Below are 21,189 nucleotides of genomic sequence, written 5' to 3'. Positions count from 1 at the left end.
TCTGCACTCAAGAGAAGCACCTCAATATTGTCCCTCTCCCTCTTACCACACCGCCCCCGGCCGAACGGCAACCAGAATACGTCTATCAGCGTTCCCTTCCAGATCCTCGGCATGTCGTTCTTGTCATACTTGACAACACTTGGTATCGATGGTATTTTGCATTGCACCTCTATGTCATGATCCGAGTGAGAACCAACCGTAGACGCCCGTGTATGCTCAGGCCCTATGTCCAATCGCATACCCGAAATCTAATACGAAAAATCACCCCAACCTGCTCTTCCGTAATTTATTATCACCGCGCCCCACTGGCCTTTTGCCGCCATTCAGACAGCTCCATTCAGTCCACTTGTCGAAACGTGTCAAAGGCGTGCAACTTCTATTTGCATCCGGTGCCGCCCAGGGTGCATGCTTATTCCCAGGATTCAAAGAGGGGCGGAAACAATTGGCACGTTTATGGGCAATTCCGCGCCCGATCTGAGTCTCCTCACCAACATTCTCTACGTCGCGGATATCCACGATACCACGTGGTATCGTGGACAGCGTACGACAAGTACTGATAACTGTTGTTGTACGCAGAGTGTTCTCACAGCTCGCAATGACGCGCTTGGTCGCTTCTAGGAAGATTCCTCTGGCAACCACGTCACCCGTGATCATCACTCATCCATCACACCTGTCCGCTCGCGTCGCACGAAACAGGACCATATTCAGCTCCGCCAACCTTCGCTTCACCCACATTGGGGTGCCTGGAATGTCAGAACACCAAGCACCCTTGCAACCTGCGCCCCTCTCCGATTTCCGTGTCGCATGCCACACTTCCACGCAAGTTTTCTTAAGCTCCTCCAATCATCAATTGACTACATCAGCTGACACCAAATAGCCGAAATTCTTCGAGCTTCAGAACCCTTGGAGAGGATACTCCTATCTCCACCAAGATATGAGTGTATGTGATATCACAGTGGTAAAGTGGTTCTATGGAACCACTTTACTACTGTGATATTGGAACAGGAGATAATTGTCTGCTGATAAACTGCAAAGTATGCTGATGCTGACAGCACTAATGCTAAAGTCCACATTTCACACATTTCTCTGGAATTTCCAATGTATGATGGAAACAGCTCCCCTCTCATCATTTACAGTCACAGTCTTTGCTGGCACAATGCAGTGGAGGTGCATGCCTAAGCAGCCTTGTGACCACTGAGGCAGCTATGGCAAGAGTGCTCATGAAAGGGGGGTCTGAAAGGGGTTTGCTCAGTGGCCCTTTCAGGCCGACGTTGTCCCTTCCCGTCGCAACAAAAGGGCGGACAAGCCCAAGTCAAGCCGCATCAAACAAACTCGCTGACCCCCAACAACTTCAGCCCACGTGACCAAACCAGGGTTCCCCAACGTCGGGTTGTCCCGGATGACGTTATCGGTGACCTCCCGTAAGCACTGCCACTCGGCATGATGGTCGTGTGCGCCGTGATTGGGGCCTTGACTCAGGTTGGGGCGCTTTGGTCGCACGACTCAAAAATCCTCGGTGGATATGCTCGTGTGACGTATTCACTTTCCTCTTCCCATTTTTCCATCGCATTCAACAAACATCCCTTGATATTCACATATTCCATAGCCTTGTTACTCAAAAGATGTCGACACCTACCCTCGGGCCTTCCCTCCCGCTGGACCTGCCCACTCCACCACCATTGCACCTCAGCAGCAGCTACACTAGCGTTATCAGTATCGGAGGGGGTTATGCTGATAGCAGATCTCGGGCGAGGAGTGAGAGCCAGACGAGGTGGCAGCTGGATGTCGAGCAAGACGAGCCTGAGCTCAGGGAGTATCAGCTTAAGGACCTGCCTTATGCTGATGTCGAGCTGGATGCCAGGTACGTGGGAGATGCCGATAACGAAATGGTAGCTGATCCAATCCTCAGGAAACATCGTTCCCCGAATTTCGCGACAGTGTTACTTTCCCTCTTCCGGACACTGAGAATACCGGGCTGGTCATCGCACCGGCTCACCCCTGCCAACGTTCATCTCCAGAAAATCTCAGGAGCACTCACCAATGCCGTATTCTTCGTCTCTTATCCACAAGCTCCCAAGCCTCCAACCCTGGTCCTCCGCATCTATGGCCCCTCCTCTTCTGTGCTCATATCCCGTCCCTCCGAACTGCAAACACTGCACATCCTCTCGAGCCAATACAGCATCGGCCCCAAAGTGTACGGCACCTTCGCCAACGGCAGAGTGGAGCAGTACTTTCCCAGCCGGACGCTGACAGCAGCTGAGATGCGCGAACCGCAAATGAGCCAGTGGATTGGAATGCGAATGCGAGAGCTGCACTCGGTCGACCTCGAGCGTGTCGTACAGGACGACATCAGTCTCCCAGGCGTCTGGAAGAACATCACAAGCTGGCTCGTTCCTGCACGGGATGTACTTGGGCTACTCGCAAAAGTACCGTTACCACTACAACATAAATGGGCCAATATCAGCACCGACATTGACCTCCACCGCTTTGCGCAAGATGTGTCCACATACCAAGCTCTAATTTCCTCCCGTACTCCACCAGTCGTCTTTGCGCACAACGATGCGCAGTACGGCAACCTCCTTCGGCTCACCAAGCCTCTTCGCACTCCCTCTTCCTCTCCGCTCGCGGGTGCAACCCTCCCTCCGCAACACCAACTTATCGTGGTCGACTTCGAGTACGCCTCCCCCAACCCAGCTGCGTTCGATATCGCGAACCACTTCCACGAGTGGTGTTTCGATTACTCGCGCCCGGTGGAGACGTCTTGGTACCTTGAGCGAGCGAATTACCCGACACTCGGGAAAAGGCGGAACTTCTACCGCGCATACCTTGGTCACAGCGCTACGGAGGAACAGCTCGACCAGCTGGAGCGAGAGGTTCGTGAGTGGAGTCCAGCGAGTCACGCTATGTGGGCCGTATGGGGGCTCGTACAGGCGAGAGACGACGTGATAGGTTTGGTGAACGAAGGCGTCAAGGCGGAAGGAGGAGACTTTAACTATTTGAGATATGCGAGGGGTCGGATGGAATGGTTCTATCGGGAACTGCAGGATCTGATTCAGTTGGAGAAGCCGCAGCTGGCATAATTCGATGTGCTCAGGCGATTTATCGGAGATTTTCTTCTTGGGTTCATGCTGTGGATTCCTATTTTTTTAGACACGAGATCAGGGGATTTAGTAACGATACATACCGTTGATAGCAGTCAATGTTGTTGTACGATACACGCCTAATGTTATCCTTCCGTATCTCCAGAGAATGGGGCCACAGCTGCCGCGTCTCCGAGTTTCTCCGCGGATTGTTTGTGGTGATGCAGAAGCCGAACGCGCCCAGAGGGCGTTCAACAATACACTCAACCTCTTGCTACGACTACTAGACTACGTTCTCTGCAAGATGCCAACCGCGGTGGACGTCGACGAGTATGATGAGTTCTTCGAGGATATGAATTGGGAAGAAGTAGGAAAGCTGCTCGATGCTCCCTCTCAGCCTCGCGCGCCTACAGCTTTGGCCCCTACGACTTCCCAAATCGCGTCGACCTCGAGGCCATCTGTGGTCCGGCAGCCTCCTGTATACAAACCTCCCCGGAGACAAACCAATCGTAACCAGTCTCGAAGCACACCGAGCCTCCCCTCTCCCTGGGAGAGACCTGCTATCAAGCGCGCGAGATCGCCTGACGTCGTCTCGGGGGAGGAGTCGGTGAAGAAGATGAAGATGTATGCGCAGAAAGTGCTGAAAGAGTTCGAGGAAGACTTCACTTGTCCTATGTACGTCTCTTTGATCTCAATGTGGAGCTCACACTGATACGTGAACAGATGCTTTGACCTTATGTATGCACTAGACTGTCTTGTGACTCCTCTCTGACTGTTTCTAAGTGTTGCTTGCCACTTGGCGAACCCTTGTGGGCATTCTGCGTGTGGAGAATGCTCAACCAAGTGGTCTCAACGCGTGAGTGCTTTTTTCCTTGCCATAGGGATGACAGTCTAATTAGTACGAATAGAAATGCAAACCCACATGTTTCGCCTGCCGTGCTCCGATGAACAAAACCACTCCCTTCATCCCTGGGCTGATCGTCGACAATCTTATCGAAAAGCAGATCAGCTCACTTGCTGAGAATGGGGACGAAGAGTGGCAGGAACAGGGGCCGAAGAAGAAGGAATGGGAACAGCGGAAATCGTATGTCTGCATCCCTTCTGCGCGCATATATGGTCTCACACTGGCGCGCAGGGCATGGACGAAGCAGAAGTCAGAGTCGAAAGTTCGCGTACAGCGAGTCAACACGATCCAACGCGCTATGATGATGAATGTGCGGCCTGAGGTCGTGACTATCTCCGACGAGAGCAGTGAGGAAGAAACCGAGGACTTCGTTCAGGCTTATGACGATCCGACACCCATCAGGCAGGCCCCAGTTGTCACGGTATGGAGGGACATCGAAGATATGCTCCGACGCCCCCGGGTAACAAGGCATATGCTTCAAACTCCGCGAGATGAGGACTACGTGCCAACCCAGTTGCCTGGTGAGGTGGAAGCTGTCGCAGAACACCCTGCTGTGAGAGAAACAAGGAGAATACACAGATGAACTTCGTGCTATTGTTTGCTTCATTGTATTCTATTCTTTCCATCGTCATGACTATACATGATCATCCAGCTGTAGGCGTCATTCACGACTCGCACTTGTACATTATTGATAAACATGAAATGCATCCTCATCCAGTCTTCACTGCATCATCACCCAATCTCAACCACCTGCTTCCTGGGCTGCGACTGTATACCTTATCCCAGTTGAAAGGATCTCCTTTCCTGGACCCGATGAAGGCGACTCGCTTCAGCTTGGGACAGGCTTTACCAACGGCATCTCGGAACTTGAAGAATGTGAAAGGTGCGACCTGTTGCATCCGACGTCCATCAAGCGATAGCCGCTCCAAGCTGCAGAGTCTTGAAAAAGCGGATAGTGTTTCCGGGGAGCCCAGGACTGCCATTGCCTGCGTGACAAGTAAGACGAGGCTCAGTTACGGCGAAACTGAAAATCGTGCTTGCCTCGTTACAATCGCGCCACAGGACAAACAGCGTGATGTCGATCACATGGACCACGCTGCACAAGATAGCACGCAGTGTATCCCGCGATATCTGGGTTGACACCAAGAGGAGATGTTTGACAGGTCCTGTAGATAAAGCGAGGCAACCCGGTTGGGAGGCGCTCAAAGTCTCGAGGTTTGAACGATTTCCACTCCAAGTATATGCCTGAACCGGGCGTTTCGGTACAAAGTAGGCCGCGTTCACCCACGTGCCGTTGAACCTTGTCAGCCGAGGCAGCAGAACATCGTCCTTCGGCAGAGCAACTTCGATATCGCAGTACAGTTCTGCATCGTCGACTCGCACTTGCTGTTGGAGGAATCGGACACCATTCGATCCGACCGAGCCTTCGATAGCCAGTCGACGCAGCCGGAAATTGCATCTCAGCAAGTTGAGGAAGTCTTCATCAGAGCTAGTAATAATCCGGAGGAAACGAAGTCCGGTCATACAGGGCAGCAACTTGCAGACAAGACGAGTATACGACGGCATAAGTACATCTCGATCGGGTTTCTGGAACAGCTTTTCCGTAAAGTCCAGCTGGAGCGCTCGTACGCCAACAGCCAGCTGCGGCTTGAACTGAAGCGTCCTACACGCTCGTGTCACCGCGATCCGTATTTCGGCATCCTCGAGCCTGCGAGACTTGGGAAGTCGCTGGAAGTCGTGTAGGTTGTCATAGAGCCGAGGCTGGGCGAGCTGACTGATATGCCAGCATATCAGACAGGCTGAGTAGAAGTCCGCGCGTTTGTCTAGGAAGACGAGGATATATTCAAGGATGTCGTCTGGGAGTTCCTGAAGCCGCATGTTCGACAGGGGAGGACTGTCGGTACATGAGCTCCTCTCAATCACGAAGCGGCCAGGAAAGGGTCGACTCGTTGATGATGTGGATTCGGAACAGAAGAGACGGGGGCGGATCAATGGCAGTGCTATCAGTCTCCGGCTCTCGTGATTGACACCGTGATGACATGAGCGTGTTCTGAGCAAGGCATCTTGAAGGAATAATGACGGCAAATCAGCATTTCACAGCGATAACCATAACTTCGCAATACGATCCATCGAACCCGGACTGATGGGCCGGGCGCTATCCGCAACATGGAAAAGCCGATTATCGAGCAAATCGGAATCGGTGATCCACCCCATCCCGAGACCCGGAGAGATGTCAAAGAGGCTGGAACACTATTTTTGTACGTCGCAACCCTCCTCTGAAGGAGGTAGAGAATCCTATTCGTATGAATCTCGTCAAGACTCCGGAAGCCGAAGCGAGTTTCTTCGAGATCCGCCCACTATACGTGTACTCGTTGCACCTCAGTAGCTCAAGAATCGCTTTCCTTTAGTCCCAGTGCCTGCTTCAGAAATTCTTCCCTTTCGCCAACGACGTGACATGGATAAGTTGTGGGCACTGTATGGCGCAGTCGGGTATGCAACTTCCCTGATCTGCTTTAGTGAGATGCAGCTACCTGCAATGGCACCTGGACACCTGCCAAGCAGAACACGGCGACTCGTTCTAACTGACAGCTGGCCAGCACCGCAGCGGCAACACCAACAGGCACATCAAACGTTGAACAATGTGGGTGAATCATTGCGCTGCACTCCCCGAGTCGCCGCGGCCTCACCGGAGATGTGAGGAATAAATTGGTTGGAAATGATTGGTGGAAATCTCCGGTCCGCAGAATGCGATAGAAGAGTGGTGATTTCTTTCTGTACGCCTAACAAAAGTAAGATAGATCAACCATCGCTCGTCTTTGGTAGCGACATCCTGTTATGACGAGGATGGAGTGATGGACGAATGGGAAGTGAGACATTTACCATCGCCGTGAGCTGATGTCGTGGAGCGGGATCAAATAGACGCGTGTTGAATGATGGTTCGAGTGGCAGTGCAGAAGTCATCGCAACTGTTCTGAGCAGTGGACTTCCCTGACTTGGCACGGCTGGGCGGGTACTCCCACCATATCGAGCAACGACCGCACTTGTTATATCATGTCATTCCTCACCACCCTCGCGGCTTAACTGCTTTCCTTCTTTCTTCTCCCCCCACCTCGTACACACTTATCTCTCCCCTCTCCGAGGTTGATGAATCTCGCCCACTTGTCTCCTCGTGAGCGTCGTGCAGGCCTCACCGCCGCACGCGCAATACTCTCCCCATTGAAGAGAGACAAACGTCGCCAGCAACAGAATCGGGAGGCCCTCGACCTCCACTACGACTATAACCCCAACGCGTTGGCCTCTGGGGGTCCTGGAGACCCAAACGCTCCGAAGCCACCGGACATACATTCCAGTGGGGACCCCACTGGAGAGTTGGGGGGCGGGCAGGATGGCGAGACTGGAGGTGGTCCGAAGGCACCTGATGCGCTGCCCGAGAGCGCTCCGCTTAAGATGATAGACAGGCTTAGTGCGGTGATGCGCAAGATCGGACATCATTGTGCGTATCATATTGGTCCAGGCATCATAGCCAGCGTGGCGTACTTTGATCCGTGAGTCTCCATTTTTGCTCCTTATGGGTAATGGATGTTGATATCTTGGCTGCTTTAGAGGCAACTGGACCGTCGATCTCCAGGCTGGTGCGGAGTATGGGTATTCCCTGCTCTTCGTCGTCCTCATTGCTGGCCTGGGCGCCGTGCTCCTCCAAGTTCTCGCCTGTCGGATGGGCGTAATCACCGGCCTAGACCTGGCACAACACTGCCGTCGTCTGCTCTACCCGCGCAAGCTCACACGTTATTTTGGACTGTACCCTCTGTACTTCCTCTCCGAAGCGGCGATCATCTTCACCGATCTTGCCGAGTTACTCGGGTCAGCCATAGCGCTCAACCTGATCTTCCCGTCTCTCCCTCTCTGGGCGGGTGTACTGATCACCTCCGCTGATGTCCTTGTCATCCTCGCACTCTGGCGCCCTGCGCCAGATGGCGGACTAGGCAAAGCGGGCCGAGCTTTTGAAGCGGGTATCATCATCCTCTGCCTCGCCGTTCTAGGATGCTTCGTCGTCCTCATCGTCCGCGTCGGTCCGCTCTGGGGACCGGTATTCAAGGGCTTCATCCCCAACGGCGCTGTATTCCAACCCAATGGGTTATACATCTCCATCGGCATCCTGGGTGCCACCGTGATGCCACACGCGATCTTCCTAGGTAGCGCGCTGGCGACACAGAGCCGTCATCCAGCACACGCGAGGGCCGCGGGGCTCGCTCGCGCCTGTCCAACTCGCAACGGCTCAACAGAGGGCAGCCCGACTGCTCCCCAGCTCCCTGCGCTCCTCCCCCTCCCAAGCATAACCTCATATCCATCTTCACCCGTTCACGCCCAGATGGACGAAAGCCCGAAGAGCTCCGTCGTCCATCCCTCGGTCTTTGGAAAGCTCGAGAGCCTCTTTATCTGGGACCCGCGTATGGAGGCCCCGCGCTGGGAAGGGAATAACAGTATGGCTTTTGTGCGCGCGCATTTGGGCCACGCCACGACGGATATCGTCTGCAGCTTACTGTTGCTGGCGTTAGTCATCAACTCCGCGTATGTCTTACATCTCGAAAGTGGGGATGATACTAACAAATGATGGACGATTAGGATCCTCATCTTGGGTGGTACTGCCTTCTACTACCACACCGGACCCAGCCCAGACGCCGATATCTTCAGTGCTCACGCCCTGCTCTCGGACAAACTCGGTCCACCAGCAGCGTTCCTTTTCGCGTTCGCCCTTCTCTGTTCCGGCCAAAGCGCAAGTGTGACCGCCACCATGGCAGGGCAAGTCGTTTCCGAGGGTTTCCTGGAATGGCGTGTCTCCCCATTCGCGCGTAGGCTGTTGACCCGCCTCATCGGCTTGATACCTAGTACGATCGTCGCCGTCACCGCTGGGAGGACGGGATTGGATACTCTGCTCGTTGCGAGCCAGGTTGCGCTTAGTATCTGCCTTCCAGGGGTCATACTTCCGCTGTTGTGGGTCACTGGAGGGAGGAAAGCACGGATGGAGGTTGTTCTCGATGAAACCCCTTTCGAGCGCCCTTCCTCCGCAATCTCGGCTCCGCAGTCTTCCGACGTGCAAGCAACTGCTGATGTCCATCCCGTCCAACTCAGCCAAGCCACCGCAGCTACAGATGCGGAGCAAGGCTCCAAGCACGTCAAATCGTATGCGAATCATTGGACGGTCAATGTCCTCGGCTGGTTGCTCTTCGTGGCTATCTGTCTCGCCAATGGATATGCGATCGTTGAGCTTTGCTTGGGAAATTCGGGGTGATCAGGATATCCATCGAGAGCAGGTGATGGAAATAAGAATGACGAGAAAGTGAACGGACTGAGCTCTGATGATGAAATGCGCACTCTTTTAGTTACATGGACTCGAAGACCCATACATCCAATCGTTGGTGCAATCATGTGCCTCTTGAAGCTGCCACCGCTTGTCTTTTAGACGTTCAATAGAATGCCGTGCAGTATTACATTGAAAGTCGGGTGTGATATGAACTACAGTATAATGGGTGCGTAAGCAGGTATATCATGATTTGTACATGAGAAGTGTTAGGGGAGTGGAGTGTGATATAAAATACAATATAGTGGGTGCGTAAGCAGGTGGATCATGAACATACGTCAGGAGTTTTAGGAGACATGGTATGTAAATCTGCCCTTTTTTTTTCTCGACTTACCCAACTCCTCTATGGCATCAGCGGTCGTTGCCCCCCGCTGCGTCTATCCGCTTCCATATATCCGTTGTTGTCATACACAAATGGTTCGCACCTCCGGTCGAAACTCGGCCATCGTCTTCCCGATCTTCTCTGAAATGCCGTCCGACACCGATGATGGTACGCCTTCGCCTTTCCGTCCATCCGATCGATCCCAGGGTGCTCTGATGGCCGTGATTGCCTCATCATCTATCGGCATATCCAGCGAGAAAGTAAATTCCTTCAGATTCGGCAACCAAGACTTGTCCCGCAACCTCTGAATCCATGGCTCCGCATCGGTAATAATGTCAGGCGGGCCCCAGATGAGTTTGAGGCAGGACCACGGGAAGCCCATTTAGTGTGGCTTCTTCAAAGTAGCTCAGTATCCTGTGAGAAAGCTGTAGCATTCGAAGGCGAGGCATCTTTTGAAAAGAATCCAGGTATTGTTGCCAATCAAAACAACTGGCGAGATCACACCCGTTGGTGCCCGTGAGAACAAGCTCCTCCAGCTCTTCCAACATATGTGTTTCCTCCGCCATCCAGCAGATCATGTCCATCACGTTGTTCTCTACCATGATCAGCCTCCTCAGCTTGAGTGGAGACGGCAAGGTAGGAAACCTTAGTCCAGAGCAATAATTCAGATAAAGCGTTGTTATTCGGGGAAGTAGGGTGCTTTGAATGCTTGTCTCGAGCTCGATCGCTCCGCTGATAATCAGCGTCTCGAGCGGGAAAGGCGTCCGGAACATGTCGAATTCATCGAGCGAACAGTATTCGTGACACCCAGCAGCCAGTTCGAGAAGGCGTGGCCGGATCCCGTCCAGTACTTCAGCGAGAGCCTTGATCCATTCATCATGCATGAAGAACTTGTGGAAGGGGAGCCCGTCGATGGGCGGAATACTTGCACTCTTCCTATCTGCACGGAGAATCTCCTTCACCCGAGTTGGGATACTTTGCTTCAACAATGGAGCAGGTCGTTCCCAAATGGGCAGAGCTCGCGGGATGATCTGGCGGTTGTCTCCAAGATCGATGTCAAGCAGATGGCGCAAGCCGAGCCTGGTTGCCTCCTCTCCCAACGGTGCAGCATGAGCCTGAAGAGCACGACGTGTAATTTGGGTTGGTGTCATTGATGTTGTCAGTATTGCACGTATTGTGCGTTGCATAGACATGCTGATCCCGGAATTCCGCGGTGAGGAGAGTATGATGAAGGTGACCTGAGAGAAAGCGGTGAGGGAAACAGAAGCAAGAAGATTGCGCAACGCGCACTGTCTATGACTAACTCCAGAGCATGATGGAACATCAGATCGTGGAGTATGGGGTGATCACCAGCTAATACAGCTGATACATAAATGAGTTGATATATTGATAAATGAGTGGGGTGAAGACAGGATTGGTGAGGAAGGTGTCGCGTATCTATACAGCTGCAGATACTTGTAAGTTGCAAGACTTCGGACTTCTCCCACTCCCATGTATTGATGATGTTAGGATTAACATACACAGTCCCCCTTCCTATTCCCGATTTCTCCGGAACCTCTGGGTAGCGAATTCCATTACACTTTCATCCATGTGTGATAACCGCGATCTTTACTCCTGGTCGAAACTCGGTCATCGCTTTACCGATTTCAAAGGAAACGATATCCGATGCTGTTGTTTTCTCTCCGGTATACTGCTGTACTTCCGATCGCTCCCAAGGTGGTCGAGCGTCTTTGCTTGCGACTTCGTCGGTTTTCATATCCATCGAGAAGATGAACTCTTTCAGATTCGGCAGCCACGACCTGTCTCGTATCCTCTGAGTCCATGGATCGTGATCGGTAACAGCCCCAGGTGTGCTCCAGAATCTGAAGCACTCGAGTGCTTGAGGGAGAAACTGGGGAAGAGCATTCATCGTGATAGGTCCATAGTCTCGAATCGGCAACCGTTCGGAAATTTGCAATACTCGGAGACGTGGCATTTTTTGGATAGATGACAAAAATTGTTCGAGTTCGTAACAGGTCATGAGATCACAACCGTTTGTGCCGATTAGTACAAGTTCCTCCAGTTCCTCGAGCATGTGCGTGTCCTCCGCCAGCCGGCATATCGTGTCCATTATGTCGTTCTCCTCCACAACCAATCTTCTTAGCTTGAGGGGCGGGGGGAAGCGCGGCAAGTATATACTACAGCAAAGGTGAAGTCGTAGGCTGGTTATGTGTGCTAGCTGGGTGCTTTTTAGACCGATGTCAGGTCGACATGCACCGCTGAGAATAAGTGTCTCGAGGGGGAAGGGCGTACGCAGTGTGCTGAATTCATCAAGCGAACAGAACTCATCCCACCCGCAGGAGATCTCGAGTAGGCGTGGCTGCACACCATCAAGTTCTTGAAGAATATCCAGGCCGGAGGGAGTCTCCGTCCTGACATTCGTCAACCGGAGGGCATCGATCGAGGGCACATCGTTCTCCTCCCGCCCGTAGCGTGTTGTACTGATGACCTCCTTTACTTGGGCTCGTGTGTCATTCTTTCCCTGCACGTTGAGGTTCAAAAGATTCGTGCGATCCAAATGCATATGTGGCAACTGGTGTGCATTGTTTATCACCTCGACCTCGAGCAAATGACGCAAACCGAGCTTAGCTGCTTCTTCCCCCAAAGGGCCAAATTGAGCTTTGATGGCGCGGCGTGCGAGATGGTTTGTTGTGATCGTCGTCGTTAGCATGTTACGCGCTAGTGGATGTAGCGAAATCTCTGGTCTACGATTTGCGACACGGAGAGTAAATGTGTGTATGTGGTTCAGGAGGGGAACGAAGGCAGTTGCGCCCCGCGCCAAACTTGGTCAGTAACTTCCGACTCACCTCGACTCACTCTCGACTTCAGCACTAATCTGTAAACTGGTTACAGTTAAAAAAAATATCAGACCGTGCGCCATACGACGTAGGAAAGAATGCGCTAGTGGACATCATAGAAGAAGTCGGAAAGTCTCGGATTGACTAGTCTCAGCCCCAATGACTTCACACGAACTGGGACAGGTCGCACAAACATGATACCTGCTGGGTCCTCTCCGACTTGTATTTGAATTCTGAAAAGGGCACTGTTAGCTCGGGTTGATGGACGCGAAGGAATGAGGCGAGATGGGATGGATTGGCGTAGGATTATGTAGCAGATCGGATACTAAAGGTGCGCATTATCTCTCTTGCCCACGCTCTATCACTACTGACAAACTTCATAGTTCAACTGCCTGATGAACGAGTCTAATTCTGTTCATTCCGATCCAGCTCTATATGTCGTGCCCGTACATTTGACTACCTGTTCCACCCTCGCGGCCCACCCATACGCTCTGTCAATCCGGTCCGTTCTATTCGCCATCACAACATCCATCGAAGTGCTCCATTCGTTCGCCTAGCCCATTCGCCAATATCATCCATCAATAGGCGTTGTAAGATATCGTTATTGAAGACGTGTTCGCTAGGACTTTTACAGAATCGGCGCGTAATGATATTGAGTGGATCGAGATGTATTCAGTAGTGAGGGGCTTTACAAACATACTCAGACGGGAATGTGATAGCCTATTTCTCTTAAAGAGCTCTGTTTGTGTGTTTCCTCCCCGTCCGGACATGGAACCATGGTATAGACATGTTTCCTTCAATACCCCTGTGCAGGAAATTCCCATTCATGCTGAGCTTTGTCATGCACACAGGATATTCACCTCCGGTCGATAATCCATCATCGCCTTGATGACCTCCCGGGAAACGCTGTCCACTGTCGCCGTTCGCTCTCCTGTCTGATCGAGTCCGTCCACTTGCTCCAAAACTGCTCCAGCAGCCATAGGCATACCTCCATAGTCACTTGGCATATCTTGCGCCAAAGCAAACTCCCTGAGATTCGGTAACCAAGTCTTGTCTCGCACTTTTTCGACCCATGGGTCGGAATCGGTAATAGTCTCAGCCGCAACCCAAATCCTCAGATACTCGATCGTTTGAGGGAGAACGTCGAGAAGCGCATTGAACGTGTAGCCTTTCATCCACCTGCTGTACATATGGTGAGACAGTTGCAGGACTCGAAGGTGTGACATCTTCCGGATAGACGCAATAAATCGATCGAATTTGAAACAACCAAGATCGGATCCGTTCGAATTGCTGAGAAAAAGCTCCTCCAACCCCTCCAGCATGCGCGTGTTTTCCGCAAGACGACAGAGCGTGTCCATCACATCGTTCTCCTCTAAGAACAATCTCTTTGGCTTGAGCAGAGACGGTAGGCGTGTGAACCTCAGACCCACGCAATAATGTAGGCGTAGGGTGGTTACGTGCGCGAATTGCGCATCTTCGTGAGTCCCGTCAAGTTCGGCTGCGTTTGTGATGATAAGTGTCTCCAGCGGGAAGGGTGTATGGAGGGACGCGAGTTCATTCAGTGAACAGTACTCCCTAAATCTGCAGAAGAGCTCGAGTAGGCGTGGTCGTACACCATCCAATGCTTGAACCAGGAGTCTGCCGGGTGTTTCATCAAAATCCCCGAGGTTAAACAAACGGAGTGCGTCGATGGGCGGGATATTACTGTCCTCCGGTCCGTGTTTTGTGGTCTTGACGAGCTCTCTCACTTGGGCCGCTATCACCAGCTCCGAGGTCCTCCCTGGCCTATATTCCACCCGACGACTGTGTTGCTGAGTTGGTATCAGGCCTTCTTCGGACTCTGGATTTGGTAGATCGACCTCAAGCAAGTGACACAAGCCGAGCCTAGCCGCTTCCTCTCCTGTAGGTCCAGAATCAGGTTGTTCCGCGTGTCGTGCGAGTTCATTTGCTGTGATGGTCGTCGTCAGTATTGTGTGCGTTATTGGATCCATCGATAATATCAGTCTGACACAAGCTAGCAAAAAAGTGAACTGTCGTAGAACTCAGGAGAGGAATGCCGCGCGGGCAATTTTGGCCCCAGGTACGGTCAGGCTCATGAATGGGCCAGTCACAACCAATCATATCCACCACACCTCACCTAGTCTGTCAACAAACATACAATTAAATCAGGCCTTTGATGGAAACACAGAATGACTCCACTCTCTGAAAAATCTTCATGAATCATTGTGCGAGGTAATGGTCTACGTATGATGGTGGTATCACCATAGCCAACAAACAGAGTTGAAGCTCCATAAAATGAATTGAGATTATCAAATGCCGTTTGAATGGATTCTGTATTCCACCTCTGACTTCCCTTTTATGACGCAAACTCGTTCTCTGCTTTGATCAGTGTCGTGCACACGTGATCTTCACCTGCGGTCGATACTGGACCATCGCCTCGATGATCTCGCGGGAAACGCGATCCAATGTCGCCGTTTGCTCTCCTGCCGAATCCGTTCGCTCCCAAGGGGCTCGAGCCCACAGCCATGCCGAGTGATCACCTGTTGGCATGTCTTGCATTAAAGCAAACTCCCGGAGATTCGGTAACCAAGTCTTGCCTCGCACCTTTTCGACCCATGGATCGGAGTCAGTGATAGTCCCAAGCGGACCCCAAATCCTCAAACATTCGACCGTTTGAGGGAGAGCCTCAGGAAACCCATTGAACGTGGGGATCCCAATGCGCTCTGACAATTGTTGACACAGTTGCAGGACTCGAAGGTGTGTCATCTTCCGGATAGAGGCAATGAATTGATCGAACTCGAAATCCCTGCGCCCAATTCCGTTCGAATTCGTGAGAAAGAGTTCTTCCAACTCCTCCAGCATGTGGGTACCCTCCGCCATTAGACAGACCATGTCCATCACCTCGTTCTCGTAGAGGATCAGTCTCCTTAGCTTGAGAGAACGTGGTAGACGGGAAAACTTCAAACTCCTGCAAGAATTCAGTTGTAGGGTGGTTACTCGTGCAAGTAGGGCGCTTTCGGGACTCGCGATAACTTCGGTTGCGTGTGTGATCATGAGTGTCTCGAGCGGGATGGATGTATGCAGCGACGCGAATTCTTCCAGCGAGCAGACCGAAAACCAACAAAAAAGCTCGAGCAGACGCGGTTGCACACCATCTAATGCTTGAACCAGAAGTGCCATGGGTGCTCCATGAGACCCGAAGCGAATCAAACGGACGCCGTCGATCGGTGGAAAACTCCTGTCCTCCCATCCGTGTTTCGTGGTAGTGACGGCCTCCCTCACCTGAGCGGCGACGTCACGCACGAGCTCAGCGGTTCTCCCCTGACTATGTTCCAGCCGTCGATTTTGGTGTTGAAATGGCATCAGGGGTTCGGAGTCTCTCAGATCGACCTCGAGCAGGTGACGCAAGCCGAGTCTGGCGGCTTCGTTTCCGAAACGTGCAAAATGTCCCACGTCCACGCGCTCTGCGAATTGATTTGCTCTGATGATTGTCGCTAGCACGTGTACGTCATTGGATATATCGTTGTCAGTAGTCAACACACAAGTGTATCGTAGGATAGCAAAAGGAAAGAACGGGAGGAACTCGCCAACGCACGTCTCCTAGTCCGAAACAAATACAAACACAAAGCGGGTCTTGATGTATGATTCTACTTCCCTATACATTGGAGTTGAAACTCAAAGTCAATCAAGTGGGGACTATATTTCACCTCCGACTTCATTTGTACTGTAAATTCGCCGCTCTAAATATTATTCACTGTCATGCACGAATGATCACCACCTCCGGTCGATATTCTACCATTGCCCTGGTGATTTCGGAGCAAACGTTGTCCGATGTCGTCGTTTGCTGTCCTCTCGACTCATGTTCGCCGGTTCGCTCCCATGGTGCTCGAACAGCTATCCTTGCCGCATATTCTTCGGGCATATCCAACGACAAGGCAAACTCCTGGAGACTCGGTAACCAGGACTTGGCTCCCAGCCTCTGAGTCCATTGTGTGGAGTCGGTAATAGTCCCAGGGGCGCCCCAGAACCTGAAGCGTTCGAGAGTTTGGGGGAGGAATTCGGGAAGCGCATCCAGCGCAAGCCCTGTGAATGGCAATCGCTGAGACAGTTGTAGCAGTCGAAGGTGTGACATTTTCTGAATAGAGGCCAGAAATTCCCAGTATTCAGTAGAAGAAAGATCACACTCGTTGGTGCCGGTTAGTATGAACTCTTCGAGGCCCTCTAGCACATGAGTACAGTTGGACAGCCGAGTTATCGTGTCCATCGCGTCGTTTTCCTCTACTTGTAGCGTTCTCAGCTTGAGCGCGGGCGATAGAAAGAAAGGGCTTAATCCGCAGCAGAAATGCAGGCGGAGGGTTGTCATGTGCGCCAGCTGGGTGCTTTCGGAACTGGCTTCTAGCTCGCATGCTCCGGTGATAATAAGCGACTCGACCTGGAAGGGTGTGTGCAGCATGCCGAATTCACGGAGTGAACAGTATTCTTCATATCCACAGGCCAGTTCGAGGAGGCGTGGTCGCAGGCCATCTAGTGATTGGGAGAGAGGCAGGGCAGGGCATTCATACTTCCAGAGATTCTTCAAGCGAAGTGCGTCGATGGGCGGGATGTCCTTGTCGTCCCGCCCATCCTGCACCGCCCGGACGATCTTCCTCACCTGGGCGACGACGCCATACTTCATCCATTCAGAGACATTCCATGGAACTTTGGTCACCCTGCGTCTCCAGTTTCCAATTGGTTGCTGCGCTTCACGGTCTGCGTGGCTGCCCAGATCGACCTCCAGTAAGTGATGCAACCCGAGCTTCGCCGCTTCTTCACCCAAGGGGTTGGAGTGGGTTTGGACCACGCGTTGTGCGAGTTGGTTTGCTGTAATCGTCGTCGTGATCATCGTGTATCCCATCAGAGGCGTTATGAACTAGGCTACTGAGCGTAGAATTGATGATGCGGAAAAACAGTGATGTGATGTGATTGTAAGGAGCTTGGAAAGGAACGGTGACGGTGACGAGCAGGACGCGTCAACAACCAGATTTTTATGAACCCTGCAACTACACTAAACATGGTGCACGATGAGCTGGCATTTTCCAACACGTGTCCAAGGACACCCAATTCTCGCAAACCTTACTATACATTTCCGAATTGCGAATGAATGAAAGCACACTCTAACACACAGACGCATATCAGTAGTGTTATATTCTCGAGCCCCTTTTTTAAATCCATCCACCCACCAAATGTCATCGAAGTGTGATCAGTGAAGGTGTGATCCTGGATCGCAAGCGCTGAACGGTGACGCTCGAAGTCCGATCAACTCTTCAATATGCAGAGTGACTTCATTTTGACATTTGTGTCATTCACCGGTGATGATTACCCCCGGTCGAATCTCCGCCCTTGCCTCCATGCCTGTCCGATATCGCTGTTTCTCGTCTTTCGCTTTCATGTCTTCCCACTCGCTCCCAAGGTAGGCGAGCAGCCTTCCTCAATGTCCTGTCGGTCGGCATGTCCATTGAAAACACAAACTCCTGCATATCAGGCAGCCACGACTTGTTTTGTGCCCCCTCTGAATCCATAGATCGGAAGCAGAGATAGTGTCAGCAGCGCCTCAGAGTTTGAAGGATTGGAGTGTCGAGGGAAGAAACTGAGGAAGGGTGTTCAACGTGAAGGTCCCATGGCTCCGGGTCGGCAGATGCAGAGATAGTTGTAGAACTCGGAGGTGTGACGTCTTTGGAACGAAAGCCATGAATTGATCGATTTCGCAATGTTTGCGATCAGAGCCGTTCGTGCCTGTGAGTGCGAGCTCCTCCAGCTCTTCCAGCATGTTCATATGGGCGCCAACCGGAAGATCATGTCCATCACAGTCTTCCTGCAACACCAACCTGCTTAGCTTGAGCGGAGGTAGTAGGCGGGAAATATCACACGGGCGCAACTAATGCAGGTAGATGGTGCTTATATGCGCTATTTGGGTGCTTTCAACACTGGCGTCTAGCTCGCGTTCGTCATGATATGAGTTGGGAAGGGCGTTTGAAGAGGGTCGAGCTCGTTGAGTGAACAGCACTCATCATAATTTCAAGTCGACGTGGCCGCAAGCCGACCAGGGCTTGGACGGGAACTACTCGTGATTCGCCACACGGACCGCATGGATCGGCAGGATTTCCATGTCCGGCTGCTGATCCTGCGGCGTGGACGGCCTCCTTCACGTGAGCGAGGATGCCGTGCTTCTTCGCCCATTCAGATTAGTTCTCTTGGCTCGATATGTACCGCCCTGCGACCCTGCTGCTCTGTCGAACTGGTCCTTCAAGCTGCGTTCGTCGTTTCCCAGCTCGATGTGGAGCAAGTGATACGAACCGAGCTTGGCAGCTTCTTCTCCTGGGGGGTCTGAATGAACTAGGATTGCCCGTTGTGCCAGTTGGTTCGCTGTGATTATCGTTGTAAGCATCGTGGGCATCATGGGATGTATTGGCTTGGCAGGTTACGTACTTCGCGATGTATAAGGAACCGGGGGTGAGTCCGCGGGGCTAGGGGAGTTGAAGAAATTGAAGTAGCTTGATCCAAGCTGACTTGGACAACTCTATGCTCAGCTCCGCGGGTCTTCTTGAGAGAGGTCCTCCGATGTCCGCCGTTCACCGTCACAAACAGTGTTCAGAGGGACAAGGGACATTCAGAGCATGGGATATGGGTTGTTCTTCGAAGCTGTTCAACCCGTGGTCAAACAGGGGAGTCATGACAGGCAAGTACGCACGGAGGCAGAGAAAGTGTTCACATTTCCATGTGGCGTGGTAGCCTATTACCAACCAGACGCAGAAAGGTTATAGAGCAGAGAGAGAGAGCAATTACATTACATAGTAAAAGACAAAGTAAAACCGTGTTTAGCGATATATGTATATCTCGGATCGTGTCACAGTTCGGCCCATCCAGGTTCATCCAGATCACCCCCCAACAAACCGAGACAGAACACAATCACACCTGCTGTCAGAGCCATGCCGTAGCCACGATACAGCTGACGAATTACTGTGCTCGTCCAGAAGCTCGTTGCTGCCTTCTCGCGATGTTCCGGTAACGGTGGCGGCACCGATGACTCCTCGGACATGATCCGGTAGAGTGTGTCGATGATGCCGTGGTAGGGCATGGGACGCGTGAGGACGCGATGTTGCGGTAATTGGGGGGTATGATCATCTTCAGATGTCGTGACGGGAGGGGGGTCCACCAAATTCAGTGCTGTTTGTGCCTGCAGCCGTCGCTTGACAGTCTCGAGAGGCAGGGTGATCAGCAAGGATGCGGCAGTGAACACCAAGCTAAGAATAGGTTGCAGAACAGGACTTGCAACAAGCGTTGGGGTGAGGGAAGGCGGGAGTAGACGTGGAAGGCATAAGGAAAGGACGTGGGGAATGGAGGACGTCAAGAGGGCTGGCAACAGCAAGTGGGGGTGCATGTACTGAGCCATCAGGGAGGAGAAGTACAGGCGAGGCGGTGGAGTGGTGCGTTGATCGGGTGGCAATGATCGGGATGAAGGGTTGAGAATTAGGTGTGTACGCAGGTGATCCAGAGGAATCAGGAGAACTCCAGTCATGACATGGGACAGAACCAACGGAATAGGTGCGGGTCCCAATAGTAAATCCGGTGGTGCAGCTGCTAGGAAGGGTATGCTCGCGAGAATCGTGTGCAGGAAGGGTTGTACCGTAGACGTCAGGATGTCGATCGTCGTAGACGGTAGTTGTCCTGATTTGGTTGTGTCAACGGATGCGACATTCTAATGATAGACGCATACGCACCATTCCACAGCGTGTAGACACCTTCGGTCCGAGTGCGCATAGTCCGCTTGATCATGCCCCATACGCCAGGATCGCCAAATGGAGGTAGAACCCATGGAGGTCGTCGGTAGATACCGACATTCATCGGCGTCGGGCGCGTGGATGACCGTCGTCGCACTGTCATTGAAGATGTTCGACGGGTAAAAGGGTGAGCTATCGGATTGGGTGAAGGATCATAGAAATAAGATGGGCCAGTATCCTATCTCAAGAGTCAACGCGGCTTGTATATGCAAGAGGATGGACACTTACTGAAGCGTCCGACGCATCATCCCTCTCATCCTCGACCTCCTCATCGACCCATTCAGCTACGCCGTCTCTCGGTATCCACTCAACTTGGCTCAACACTTTTGCACCCTCAAATGGCATTGCAATTGCCGTGCTTGCATACTGGATGAGTAGCAAAGTTAAGATCTTGCGGGGCCAGGTGGAGGCATCGATGTCTGAGAATGCACCGGCCGCATTCGGTAGAGGGAGCTCCACGCGTGGGGAGGTGGCTGGTGGTGCAAATGATCCAGAAACCGCGTTTGTAGGGGTGTCAAACGTCCACGATGATGATGAGGGATGGTAGCCGTGTCGTAATGAGGGATTCGACATGGCCGACGGGTCTGTTGATGTGAGCTAAGCCCGAAGTGGTCGTCCGACCTTAACGACCACTCCCACACCGCTGAGAAACAGGGGCAGTTTTCTTGAGGACGACCCAGACGAATGAAACGCCTAAAGCGCAGGTGGTGGTGAGGAGACAAGAAGTGCAAGTTGATGGTGAGGAAAGAGCCGGTGCCGTTACGACTTCTGGCAAGGTGGACGACAGGTCGGCGCCATAACCCCCATGTAATCCAGTTGCTTCCGCGGAAGTAGACGTAAGCATATTCGCGAGAAGGCAGGCGGAGTCTG

At 52.5% G+C, this 21,189-nt stretch overlaps 10 protein-coding genes across 10 annotated transcripts; 3 read left to right on the top strand and 7 right to left on the bottom strand.

The window, feature by feature from the left end:
* Nucleotides 1-1,622: 1,622 nt before the first annotated feature.
* DACRYDRAFT_116948 (kinase-like protein) lies at nucleotides 1,623-3,080 on the top strand (the record flags this gene model as incomplete). Its single annotated transcript, XM_040770288.1, has 2 exons — nucleotides 1,623-1,861; nucleotides 1,910-3,080. The coding sequence occupies 2 exons, from the start codon at nucleotides 1,623-1,625 to the stop codon at nucleotides 3,078-3,080; spliced, it is 1,410 nt and encodes a 469-aa protein (XP_040628037.1).
* A 304-nt stretch (nucleotides 3,081-3,384) lies between these two features.
* Nucleotides 3,385-5,798, top strand: DACRYDRAFT_116947 (uncharacterized protein; the record flags this gene model as incomplete). The annotated part of the gene is made up of 5 exons (XM_040770287.1): nucleotides 3,385-3,755; nucleotides 3,804-3,818; nucleotides 3,864-3,936; nucleotides 3,989-4,164; nucleotides 4,216-5,798. 5 exons carry the CDS (start codon nucleotides 3,385-3,387, stop codon nucleotides 4,565-4,567), a joined length of 987 nt encoding a protein of 328 aa, XP_040628036.1. The 3' UTR covers nucleotides 4,568-5,798.
* A 1,445-nt stretch (nucleotides 5,799-7,243) lies between these two features.
* On the top strand, nucleotides 7,244-9,462 carry DACRYDRAFT_22910 (natural resistance-associated macrophage protein). Its single transcript, XM_040773013.1, has 3 exons — nucleotides 7,244-7,529; nucleotides 7,588-8,553; nucleotides 8,608-9,462. The coding sequence occupies exons 1-3, from the start codon at nucleotides 7,456-7,458 to the stop codon at nucleotides 9,272-9,274; spliced, it is 1,707 nt and encodes a 568-aa protein (XP_040628035.1). The 5' UTR covers nucleotides 7,244-7,455; the 3' UTR covers nucleotides 9,275-9,462.
* Nucleotides 9,463-10,000: 538 nt separating this feature from the next.
* Nucleotides 10,001-10,816, bottom strand: DACRYDRAFT_108466 (uncharacterized protein; the record flags this gene model as incomplete). The annotated part of the gene is made up of 1 exon (XM_040768654.1): nucleotides 10,001-10,816. The coding sequence occupies one exon, from the start codon at nucleotides 10,814-10,816 to the stop codon at nucleotides 10,001-10,003; it is 816 nt and encodes a 271-aa protein (XP_040628034.1).
* A 236-nt stretch (nucleotides 10,817-11,052) lies between these two features.
* DACRYDRAFT_22909 (uncharacterized protein) lies at nucleotides 11,053-12,559 on the bottom strand. The gene has a single exon (XM_040773012.1). The coding sequence runs from the start codon at nucleotides 12,373-12,375 to the stop codon at nucleotides 11,248-11,250; it is 1,128 nt and encodes a 375-aa protein (XP_040628033.1). The 5' UTR covers nucleotides 12,376-12,559; the 3' UTR covers nucleotides 11,053-11,247.
* A 692-nt stretch (nucleotides 12,560-13,251) lies between these two features.
* On the bottom strand, nucleotides 13,252-14,493 carry DACRYDRAFT_100623 (uncharacterized protein; the record flags this gene model as incomplete). Its single annotated transcript, XM_040767474.1, has 1 exon — nucleotides 13,252-14,493. One exon carries the CDS (start codon nucleotides 14,491-14,493, stop codon nucleotides 13,342-13,344), a length of 1,152 nt encoding a protein of 383 aa, XP_040628032.1. The 3' UTR covers nucleotides 13,252-13,341.
* Nucleotides 14,494-14,792: 299 nt separating this feature from the next.
* On the bottom strand, nucleotides 14,793-15,811 carry DACRYDRAFT_22908 (uncharacterized protein). The gene is made up of 2 exons (XM_040773011.1): nucleotides 15,699-15,811; nucleotides 14,793-15,631 (listed from the first exon to the last, which is right to left on the bottom strand). Exons 1-2 carry the CDS (start codon nucleotides 15,750-15,752, stop codon nucleotides 14,888-14,890), a joined length of 798 nt encoding a protein of 265 aa, XP_040628031.1. The 5' UTR covers nucleotides 15,753-15,811; the 3' UTR covers nucleotides 14,793-14,887.
* A 448-nt stretch (nucleotides 15,812-16,259) lies between these two features.
* DACRYDRAFT_100622 (uncharacterized protein) lies at nucleotides 16,260-17,462 on the bottom strand (the record flags this gene model as incomplete). The annotated part of the gene is made up of 1 exon (XM_040767473.1): nucleotides 16,260-17,462. Exon 1 carries the CDS (start codon nucleotides 17,394-17,396, stop codon nucleotides 16,260-16,262), a length of 1,137 nt encoding a protein of 378 aa, XP_040628030.1. The 5' UTR covers nucleotides 17,397-17,462.
* Nucleotides 17,463-17,705: 243 nt separating this feature from the next.
* On the bottom strand, nucleotides 17,706-18,991 carry DACRYDRAFT_22906 (uncharacterized protein). Its single transcript, XM_040773010.1, has 2 exons — nucleotides 18,968-18,991; nucleotides 17,706-18,904 (listed from the first exon to the last, which is right to left on the bottom strand). Exon 2 carries the CDS (start codon nucleotides 18,058-18,060, stop codon nucleotides 17,845-17,847), a length of 216 nt encoding a protein of 71 aa, XP_040628029.1. The 5' UTR covers nucleotides 18,061-18,904; nucleotides 18,968-18,991; the 3' UTR covers nucleotides 17,706-17,844.
* Nucleotides 18,992-19,304: 313 nt separating this feature from the next.
* On the bottom strand, nucleotides 19,305-21,067 carry DACRYDRAFT_22905 (uncharacterized protein). Its single transcript, XM_040773009.1, has 3 exons — nucleotides 20,548-21,067; nucleotides 20,260-20,497; nucleotides 19,305-20,206 (listed from the first exon to the last, which is right to left on the bottom strand). Exons 1-3 carry the CDS (start codon nucleotides 20,890-20,892, stop codon nucleotides 19,386-19,388), a joined length of 1,404 nt encoding a protein of 467 aa, XP_040628028.1. The 5' UTR covers nucleotides 20,893-21,067; the 3' UTR covers nucleotides 19,305-19,385.
* Nucleotides 21,068-21,189: the final 122 nt, after the last annotated feature.

The sequence above is a fragment of the Dacryopinax primogenitus genome (genome assembly GCF_000292625.1).
Source record: "Dacryopinax primogenitus strain DJM-731 SS1 chromosome Unknown DACRYscaffold_11, whole genome shotgun sequence".
NCBI lineage: Eukaryota > Fungi > Basidiomycota > Dacrymycetes > Dacrymycetales > Dacrymycetaceae > Dacryopinax > Dacryopinax primogenitus.
This window is presented reverse-complemented; position numbering and strand designations above follow the sequence as displayed.